The 11280-nt window shown below is 31.1% G+C and overlaps 1 protein-coding gene across 1 annotated transcript in view; it reads right to left on the bottom strand.

Moving 5' to 3' along the window:
• Positions 1-2285, bottom strand: part of LOC105624899 (ATP synthase subunit alpha, mitochondrial-like) — a 10453-nt gene extending 8168 nt beyond the window's left edge. The window contains exon 1 of the mRNA XM_012206244.1: positions 2163-2285. Within this exon, the coding sequence (XP_012061634.1) occupies positions 2163-2285 (123 nt within the window). The remainder of the gene's footprint in view (positions 1-2162) is intronic.
• Between the last annotated feature and the right edge of the window lie 8995 nt (positions 2286-11280).

Here is an 11280-nt window from a genome sequence, read left to right as displayed (position 1 = left end):
TATATATATATATATACGGTATAATACTCTGGTATTACCGAAAAATTATGCGTATACTGATAATATGAAAATTTCAGTTAAATAGTAAAATACCAGTATTTAACATCCAATACTGGTATTTGGATTTCGGTTTTACGTTATAGAATATCGATTTTTAGTTTCTGATGTATATAATACTGAAAAATTAATATATTGATATATTACCGCTATTTTTCATATTTTTTTATCGTTTTAAATTCCTGAATATAAAATAGTAGATTATGATAAAGTTAAAGGTTAAGTTTACATTAGTCATACCCTTACAAGATAAGTAAAGTAAAAATAACGGACTTTAAGAATGTTTTGTATGTATAATTGTAGCAAAAAGTTTCTGAAATTCGATTTTGACGAATATTGTTTTCATATGATTTGAATCATTGTCACTCTGTCCCGCTAACCAAGATATACACATCAAAGTTGACGACTATTGAGATTAGGAAATCTATCATACTTAAATGTATCGATATGATCATGTGTTGTGATTACGTGTGCAAGTTCTTATAGCCAGACAAGATATTTCTCTACTGCAGACTCTTGTTTGATTGTACTGAAAAATGATATATTTAATAAAGCAATTAAATAAAGATTCTTGGTTCACTGTTCAAAAATTTGTTGGTAATGCAAATTTATGATCGAAATTCATACGGGAAATGTTTTGACTGAGATTTAACCGATCATAAACGAATATGACTTTTGTAAATTTTGCCTATAAATGCAACATCAGAAGATTTTTTTTTATGTGACATTTTTCATATTAAAACAAAAAGTCGGAAACGCGAAAAAAGAATCACGATAGATTTATTTATATTTAAATCGTTAGGTAATATTATTAATTTTAATTAACAAAAATTTAATAATACATTATAAAACATTTATAATTTTTTTCAAAATTTATAGGAATTTGGACAACGGCGAAATCATGTTTATAGTTACAGCATGTATTTTAAAGAAATGTTGGATTTAAATAATAATTCATATGAAAAAAATTAAAAAGGTATTAATTTTAAATAATTTAGCTCCTCTGCTTTAAAACAAATCTGCTTTAAAAACATAAATTCACTACTTTAAAAATATAAATTATTTTCTTATATTATTTTTAAAGCAGTGAATTTGTTTTAAAAACAAAACCATGAACCACTGCTGTGACAGATTTTCTAATCTAAAGTCATCAACTTTAATGATATATTTCGGTTCGCGGAGCAACGCGACACCTTTTTCTTGTCAAATATTTATTTTTCTGCGAAAACACATTGATTCAGTATATTTTTATTTAAGATAAACGCGATCTTCTTAACATTAATTACCATTTGCAGTATTCCAGGAAAAATACAGACAAGACGGACAAGACAAATCTGTTCTTCAACTCTGATAGAAAAATTTTATTGAAATTAATTCTTGTTTTGAAACAGCATTTCAGAAAAAATTCAAAAATTATTATAATTTCCACGATTTTTTTTTGTTGAAAAATTTATTTTTAGCAAAATTTCAGAAAAATTTTGAGAAAAATTTCTACAGAAGTTCAGAGAAATTTCAGTTCAATTTCAGTGATTTTTCAGTATGTCAGCTGAAAAATTAACTTTCAGCGAAATTTCAATAATTTTTAATCAACAATTTTGCTAAATAAAATCCCAAACATGGAATAATTTCCGCAAAATTTTTTCACCAGGGAACTTCAAGTCGGAATCCACAGTCTAATCATGCAAAAGATAATATAATAACACATTTCGTAAATTTATACTTCTCAAATGCGATTTTTCTATTGGAGAATCCAACCGAAATATTACAGAAACAGCCAAATATCAAATAAATTCAAACCGGCCATAATCGAAGCTCAAGGCAGCGCTTAAGACCATCTTCGTCAAGATGACCTTAAATCAAACAAGAATTTCTTAAGAGACTTCTTCTCGAACTTTATCTTATTTCGTGACTATGAAATGTTATGATTTCCAGATGATCTTAATTGAATAAGACAGTCTTGACCGAAACAGTCTTAAGCGCCTTGAGCTTCGGTCTATAGCCGGTATTCGTAGTCAGATCTTACATTCAAGATGATTTTAAGTATGCTCTTAATAAGACACTGTCTAGATTCATAATCGCGACTTAAGGTAACCTTAAGTTCTCACCTTAAGCATTATCTTGATTAAGACCATCTTCAAATAATAACAATCTTGTAATAACGTACCAATAAGATCGTCGTCATCAAGTCCTGTCCAATGTGTTCTTAAGGTGACTTTATTTGAATTCATCGTTACCCGTTTAATGAAATGATTAGAGTACAATGTGATATCATATTATTTTAGTGAAACAGGGGGTTCTGTATCTTCAATTCAATTATTAATTATTAATTATTTGGGACATTTTATGGGACAAATTATTTGGGACATTTTAGCAAAATTATTGATTAAAAATTATTGAAATTTTGCTGAAAGTTAATTTTTCAACTGACATACTGAAAAATTACTGAAATTGAACTGAAATTTCTCTGAATTTCTGTAGAAACTTTTCGGAAATTTTTCTCAAAATTTCTCTGAAATTTTGTTAAAAATAAATTTTTCAACAAAAAAAATCGTGGAAATTAATTTTTGAATTTTTTCTGAAATGCTGTTCCAAAACAAGAATTAATTTCAATAAAATTTTTCTATCAGAGTTGAAGAACAGATTTGTCTTGTCCGTCTTGTCTGTATTTTTCCTGGAATACTGCAAATGGTAATTAATGTTAAGAAGATCGCGTTTATCTTAAATAAAAATATACTGAATCAATGTGTTTTCGCGGAAAAATAAATATTTGACAAGAAAAAGGTGTCGCGTTGCTCCGCGAAATATATCATTAAAGTTGACGACTTTAGATTAGGAAATCTGTCACAGCAGTGGTTCATTGTTTTTAAAACAAATTCACTGCTTTAAAAATAATATAAGAAAATAATTTATATTTTTAAAGCAGTGAATTTATGTTTTTAAAGCAGATTTGTTTTAAAGCGAAGCTTTTAAAGAGAAGCTTAAGTTATTTAAAATTAATATCTTTTTAATTTTTTTATATGAATTAAAGTTTAAATCCAGCATTTCTTTAAAATACGTACATGCTGTAACTATAAACGCAACTTCGCCGTTGTTCAAATTCCTATAAATTTTGAAAAAAGTTACAAATGTTTTATAATGTATTATTAAATTTTTGTTAATTAAAATTAATAATATTACCTAACGATTTAAATATAAATAAATCTATCATGAATTTCTCACGTTTCTAATTTTTTGTATATGCTTGTTTTAATGTGAAACATAAAATGTCATATAAAAAAAATCTTCTGATGTTGCATTTATAGGCAAAATTTACAAAAGTCATATTCATTTATGATCGGTTAAATCTCAGTCAAAACATTTCCTGTATGAATTTTGACCATAAATTTGCATTATCAACAAATTTTTGAACAGCGAGCCAAGAATTTTTTTTTTATTTTATTTAATTGCTTTATTAAATATATCATTTTTCAGTACAATCAAACAAGAATCTGCAGCAGAGAAATATCTTGTCTGCCTACAAGAACTTCCACACGTGATCACAATACATGATCATATCGATACATTTAAGTATGACAGATTTCCTAACTTCAGTCGTCAATTTTGATATGTAATATCTTGTTAAGGGAACAGAGTGACATTTTTTTATTATCAAATATTTATTTTTAATCGAAAATGCATCTATTCAATGTATTTTTATTAAAATTTGAGATGAACGAGATCTTTTTAACATTTTTAATTTTTGCTTAAGTCTACCTCGAACACGGTTTCTTGGCGAAGCTATCTTATTTATTATATATACATGTCGAACAAGATGTTATAATGACTATGAATTCATAACTAGAAGATAGTCTTAAGTCTATGCTTATTTTGAACATGTGTTTATGAGTCATGTCAAGACTGTTCAAGACGTTTTGAAATAAGATCACCTTCAATAAGTTTTAACTTGAGATTTTATTCAAATACCGTATTATTTTTCGACTATGAATTTAGAATACATCTTAAGACCGTACTTAAGACGATCTTGAATGTAAGACTATGAATACCGGCTTATGCATAAGATGGTCTTGAATATATATAAGAATCAACTATGAATATTGATTAGAGGTCCGTATTAATGTCTTAAGACATTACTTAAGACAATCTTGAAATAAGAACGGATTATGGCCAGTATTCATAGTCAGATCTTATTCAAGACCGTAAATACGGTCTTAAGAAGTCACGAACCAATCAGAAGGCTGTATTAGACATTATTTAAGACAGTCTTGAAATAAGACTCAACTATGAATACCGATCTATGAATATCGTTTTAGATAATTTTATGATAATGTTTGATATATTTCCCATATTTGCCCATCGAAATCTATAGTACATATAACGTTATAGATTTTCATAAGCTGCATAACCATAGACTTCTAGACCAATGAGCATTTTATGTAAATCAACATGGCGTCTTTATGTTGGGTACTTATTGGTTCAGTGGCCTTATGCTATGGTTGTGTGTGATGGTATATTCTAAAGCGGGGAGCACAGACTCTTGCATAATGTATAAAGCCGGTTCTATTAGTAATATGAAGCGTTGATTGCAAAATACAAGCTTCAGATTGATTGTCGCAATAAACTTGCGATCAGCTTGCAATTAATGTAGAACTGGCTTCACACATAAGGCATAACAACTAGAAATCCCTTATTTCATGAAAAGGAAGGAAACGGAGGATCCATTTTCTTATAACGCATAAAACATGAAGAATAAGAAAAACAATCAGAGTTTTTTATTTCACGGAAGAAAAGGAAATAAAAGACTTTGATTGGTTCATTTTCTTATGCCTCCTATGTAGACGCACATCGAATGTGATTGGATAATTTTCTTTATGCATATGTTTATGCGACTATGCAAATTGTGTGAATATTCCCTAAAGCGCACAGATTTGCATAACTAGAGTATTAGAAACGTAAGTATTCGCGTCCACCATTTTTATTGCTTTTCCTCCTTGCTCTGTCCCCATTCCATCACTGAGCTATAACGGATTATGGTCATTACAGATTATGATTTGTATTTACTGCTTGAAATTTTGTAACTTCTTTCATTCTATTTTTGCTTTCAAAATTAGTTGAATATTTATCGTAATATTAGTGCAGGACCTGAAAAGTATTTGGCGTTCTTTCTAGGTTATTTCTAGATAAGATGCCAAATATGTATATCAAGAATGATACACATATTTGAAGAAAAGGAAATTTCTCATCTGCGAGGAAGTGTAATGATATTTATTCACAAGTTATGTATTCATTTTACAGCAAGTTGTCGACGAATATTATCCGCAGGAAATTTAAATAATCGAATACCTTTTTCTGATCTATTGATACAGTTTACCGCAACACAACAAGGCATTTTATAAATTTTTTTGCCTTCATTAATATATATTTCAGTTTTTTTATCCTTCTTTTCGTCTCTTAGTCTTATAGTAAAATTTCGAAGTGCGGAAATACATAAATATAAAATGAAGCTACAACGTTTCCAACAGCTTAGAAGCTATAACTTATAACAACTGTAACGATCATAACCTTCTTAGCTTAGCGGCGGAGTGAGAACAGAGCAAGGAGTGAGGAAATGAGTAAAAATGGCGGATATGCGAATACTCACATTTATAGTTCCTTAGCATAACGCATAACACATAAAACATAAAAAATTCAATCAATCAGTGTTCTTTCTTTCATGGAAAAGAAGGAAACAAAGGACTTTAATTGGTTTATTTTCTTATGCATTACGTGTTATGTATTGGGAGTACAAATTAGTTCGATCCGTTTCCCTAAAGATGGCTCCAGCTGTTGTGAATGGTTCATGGTGACAGCTGATTTTGGCGGTTTCAGAGAGGTTAAATCTGCTAATAATATTCAATTTATATCGTTTTGAGTTTCATACAAGAATCTGAATCAGCGATGGACTAGACAGTACTTTAATTGATCATTCATTTTGTTTTGAAATAAATGCATTTTTGAACACAAAAAAACGGATTGAACTAATTTGTACTCGCAATATTATGCAAGGGTCTGTGCTTCTCGTTTAACTTTCATTGAAATTATGTCAAACGAAAAGCGAATTTCCTACAAGAACCCTATTTTTGAAAAGTATTGCATACGAAAAAGGGAAATATTATAGTATACGTAACATATACTATAGTATACGTAACATATACTATAGTATTTTTTAAGTTTTATGTATGCGATACTTTTCAAGAAAAGGGCCTAGGTGTTTGTACAGTATGCACTACTGCAGTACAAAGCGGAAAATTTGAACGCGAAGAATTACATATTGATAAATAGAAAAACTATGGCTGGAATCCATAATCCGTTCTTAATCTCAAAACAATGGTTGCGTTCAACAGTTGAGTAAGTTATTGGTATATTCTATGATTAGTGTATTCTTTTAGATCATCCAATCGGCATTTTAGATCTGGAAAAATGCATCAATAACAGCAAGCGCTCACTCAACTATTGAATTCGCTGAACACAGCAAATCTCAAGCAATGTCTTAAGATGCTAATACAATTCTCTGATTGGTTCATGACATTTCAAGCACTAGTTCAAAATCACCTCAAATCTTGAGCAACGTTTACCCTTGATCTACAATAGATTTTTAAGCCTTAAGTCATAAAAAATGAACGAATCACAATCAATTGTTTTCCTCGAGTGTAGTTGGTCAATTTCTTATGGCTTAAAGCTTTATAAACCTATTGTAGATCCGGACTTACCCCGAATCTATAATAGGAATAATAGGAATTTTAAGTCTTAAGAGCCGGTTGTTTTACCTTTTGATAAATTTTATCTATGAGCTATCTGACAATCCGCAGATTGCGGGTAATCTTACTATTTGCCCAACAGGTAAAATTTACCAAAAGGTGAAACAATCGACCGCAATCGAATTTGAGAAGAATAATTAATTATTCATTCATTTTTTATGGCTTAAGGCTTAGAACTCTATTGTAGATTCGGGATTAGACGGGGAGTACAAATTCTTGCATAACACATAATGCATAAGAAAATGAACCAATCAAAATTCTTTATTTCTTTTCTTTCTATAAAATGAAGAACTCTGATTAGTTTATTTTCTTATGCCTCGTGTTTATGCGTTATGCAAAAGTCTGTGCTCTCCGCTTTAGGACTACCGCACACAAAATTCTGTAAGTCTTAAGACGTAAATCTAAATTGATGAGCCAATTAGGATATTGCTTTAGACTAAGTAATCTAACGGAAGTGGAAACTTATCCATAATCTCATTCGAATGTATATTACCGGAGAAAATCTTCAATTGTAAAAATTACTATTTTAAATCGTTGTATTTCGTATGAAGAGTTGAAGTGCATCTGAAAAGGTTTATGAGTCATTTAGTTAATTAATTAATCATTTTTATACCATGTATTTAACCGAAAAATTTAATCGGAGGTGAATTAAACAACATTCTTACGGAATCGTTTGTATTTCGTATGAAAAGTTATGAAATATCATTAAAAACATTTGTGAGTCTTCCAGAAATTTTTATTAAATATTTAAATGTATTTGATCGAAATATTGATTTAGGCGCTACGATTACGGGAATTCCGTTAGACTATAGTATCTATAAATAAGAATACAGATAACAGAGTGTGAAGCAAAACCGCAAATGCATCAAAATGCGAGCGCATTTTCATTTATGAAGTGTAAAACTGAAATTGTACATATAACAATGGATGTCTTCAGCAGAACGCAACCGTTTTATGAATGTCTGCTGAAATAAGACCATTCCTCTAAATCTTAAAATATAATTTAATCAGTGCGTTAAGAAAATTTTCAACAATTGCAAAGTAAATATTCAACTGAACGCAGAGGGAAGAAGCCAATGATTAGTGAATAAATTAAAGAAGGATAACAACAGAGGTAAATATAAATAAAATGAAGTGAAATTTGTTTAAAAATAAATAGTATAAAAACGAATGAGTTTAAAAATAAGATTTGAGTATTAATTACCATTTTAAAAGTATTTAATTTTTTGTTAGGTATATAAATACTTTATCATAGTATATATCCAATTTGTCAATTTAAATCAAAACAGTGATGACAGAATTGCATAATAATGCAAAATAATAAATCAATATATATATTATGTTTTCTCTCTATCTTCATTTTCATCTTCTCTCTTTTTCATTTTCATACGTCAGTGTTTCGAAGAAATCAATTTGGATAAAATTAGATAAAGAAATTTGTGTATAAGCAAATACGCATGCACGTACGCACAAAATCAATGATGAATTATAACAATCTTCGGTTGGCAGCAATCGGGAATAAAAAGGAAATTAATAATTTATCTTGAATGCATAAATTAATTACCGAGATATTATATTTCATTTTATTTAACTTTTTTACAGATTTTTTTGAAAAATCACAGTTACATTCTCTGCATTCTCAGCAAATTTTGCTGTAATATGACATAATCTGTATCTCATTTTGGTACTTGATACAATTGATTATACATATGAATATATTATATATAATACATTACAGATATGAAGATGATATTACACGTCGAGCAGCTGTATTTATGTTTCAAATGTAATTATAGATCCATACGTTACCATATGTAATTCAAAATTTATTAATATTCATTTTATTAAATTGTCGCAACTATGTAAGGCTCAGCCATGCTGACCATATCAATAATATCTTCGAAAATATTGCTGCTATAAAAAACAATATATTATAAAAATCAATATTATAAAAAGTTTTTAGCCTTGTTCAATTTATTAGCAACTGTTTACTTTGTAATTATTTTTTTATAGGATGAATTATATGAGTACCTCTTCTTTACTTATCTTTCAACTTATAATTTATATTTGCAACGTACAATTTTTTTTAATTTACAAGACTTTATTGCACATTGTATCTGATCTGATATCCAAACGTATGAAAAAATTATTTTTAGAAACTGGATTATTACAACTGGATAACTACCATATTGACATTGTTATTAATAATATTGTTACGTCCTTGCCATGCCGATACCGTGGTTTGCTGCTCACGAAATTGTGTTGCCCGGCAACGAGTCACTTAACAAGATCGGCAGATTTTGCAGTGGAGCTGTCGACGCGCTCAGATTTTTTTCGTCTGGATATCTAATTTCCGTTCGCTGTGTTTTTTGACGTGTTCCTGAGTTTGTTATTGCTTGTGTAAATAAAAAGTTCCTTTCTTATTTCTTACTTGTTTTTCATTCATTTTCGCGGCTCGGGAGTGCGCGTCGCGTTCGCGAACGTGAATCTACAAATAGGACGCAACATTTTGGGGGCTCATCCGAGATCATGTAATGATTCGTTCACCAATCATTAAGAGAAAAAGAGCTGCAAAAATCAAATGAAGAATCTGCAAGAAACGTCAACACAGCGAGAATTGGAGCAAACGACGGAAGTGACAGATCACGGAGCTTCAGAGGACACTTTTTCCATCGCATCGACGCTTCAAGTTCTACAAGTGGTACAACAACTGCGTGAGGAACAACATCGTACAAGAATTTATGGAGACGTTGTGACAATGGGACGAAGAGATTCCTGAAGCTGCGCTTCAGGAAAAACTGCGAGGGATTCCTGCAAATCAGCTAAGTCTTTCTAATAATGTTTTCAATAATAATCCATCCTCCTGCGTTGATGATTGTTCCGTTGCTGCGAATGACGTTATGCATTCTCTCGCGAGTGTCGTCAATTTCCCATTCCATTGCGATTGTCAATTGCACGAATCCTGTCGCGAGCGCTGCCAACTTAATTAACTCCGATGTAAACGACGCCGGTTGCAAATATTGTGAATCATCGTCAATCATCATCCGCGCATTCGGTCGAGAGTGTCGATCGTTTCGATCCGCCTGCGTTGTTTCGCGGAGGGATGTGCAAAACTGAAACCAGACATTTATGACAGAAGTGCGCTCTTATGCGAGTTTTTCGCGCAATTCAATCTCATCACCCGCGCGAATCATTGGGAAGAGGAAATCGGAAGATCTTGATATCGTGTTTGCGAAGCAAAGCGTGTGCAGTTTTGGAAAGCATGCAAAATTTAGAGAACTTACAATTCGAAGAGTTAAAGTCGAAATTGGAGATGCGTTTCGGAGAGACACATTCATTACAAAATTATTATTCGCAATTTAATAGAATAGAAAACAGAAATTCGGAGAAAATATCGCCTCTTTGGTTCTGACATAGGTTATCACAATTATTATTACAATTAGCATATCCAGAGTCCCGATTCGATTCGCGATAAAAATTGCATACACACAATTTGTTTCCGCTCTTTCCGTCGGATTCGTAAAAAGACTCTCCAAATGGAGGTGATAAAAAAATTAACGTCATTAAGGATAGCAATCGAGAGAGGGAAGGCAATTAAATTGATTCGAGAAAATAATTTTCAACATAAAAAAGAAAATAATTTAAATTTCGAAAGAAAACAAGGAAATGATTTTATTAAAAAAGAAAAGAGTCAAATTGAAGAAAAAAGTGGAGAGAGAGAAGGGAATAAATCTAATGGAAATAAATTTTAAAAATTTCCAAAGAATAAAAATTTGGAAGGGAATAGAAATAATAAAGAATGTTAAAAATGTGGAAAGGAGGAGCATTTCCGTTCTGAATGTCCTGGCAAATGCGGGAAACAAGTAATAGTCGAGCTTTCGGAGAAGGCTCGACTGAAATAAAAGAACTCCTGAAAAATATTTATTACCTGAATGGCTTATGCTTTGGTGATACTAAAGATAAGTCATGTATTTGTTGATAATTGTTGTGCTAATCAACATTCTTTCAGAAAATATTTTTATTCTACTAAAAATAAACAATGTTTTAATAATTTTGTACGTATTAATTTTTGTCTTTATAACTGTTATATTAACCAATGTTCTTTCAGGAAAAATAAAATTAAGAATAACAGTAATATAATAAGAAGGGTTCTAACCCATGGGGCTAGAGAGGAGCGCGGAGGGGAAGGCGCGAGGGGTACTGGTAGGCGCGGAGAAGGAGGAGGAAGGAGCGAGGAGGCTCCGGCGCTATCAGTATTTAATAATGATATGTGATGCCACCATGTTGTAGCATCACATATATCACTGGGGACCGTCATCCCACATCTCGCCCCTGCCGCCGCCACCCTGCCGCCACCCCGCCGCCGCCATCCCGCCGCTATCTCGCCGTCGCCGCGTTCACCCCAAAATGCGTTTTCGGGCCGCTGCCG

Source organism: Atta cephalotes (assembly GCF_000143395.1).
Source record: "Atta cephalotes unplaced genomic scaffold scaffold00094, whole genome shotgun sequence".
Classification (NCBI taxonomy): domain Eukaryota; kingdom Metazoa; phylum Arthropoda; class Insecta; order Hymenoptera; family Formicidae; genus Atta; species Atta cephalotes.
The sequence above is the reverse complement of the archived record's forward strand: the minus strand, read 5'-3'. Positions and strand labels throughout refer to the sequence as shown.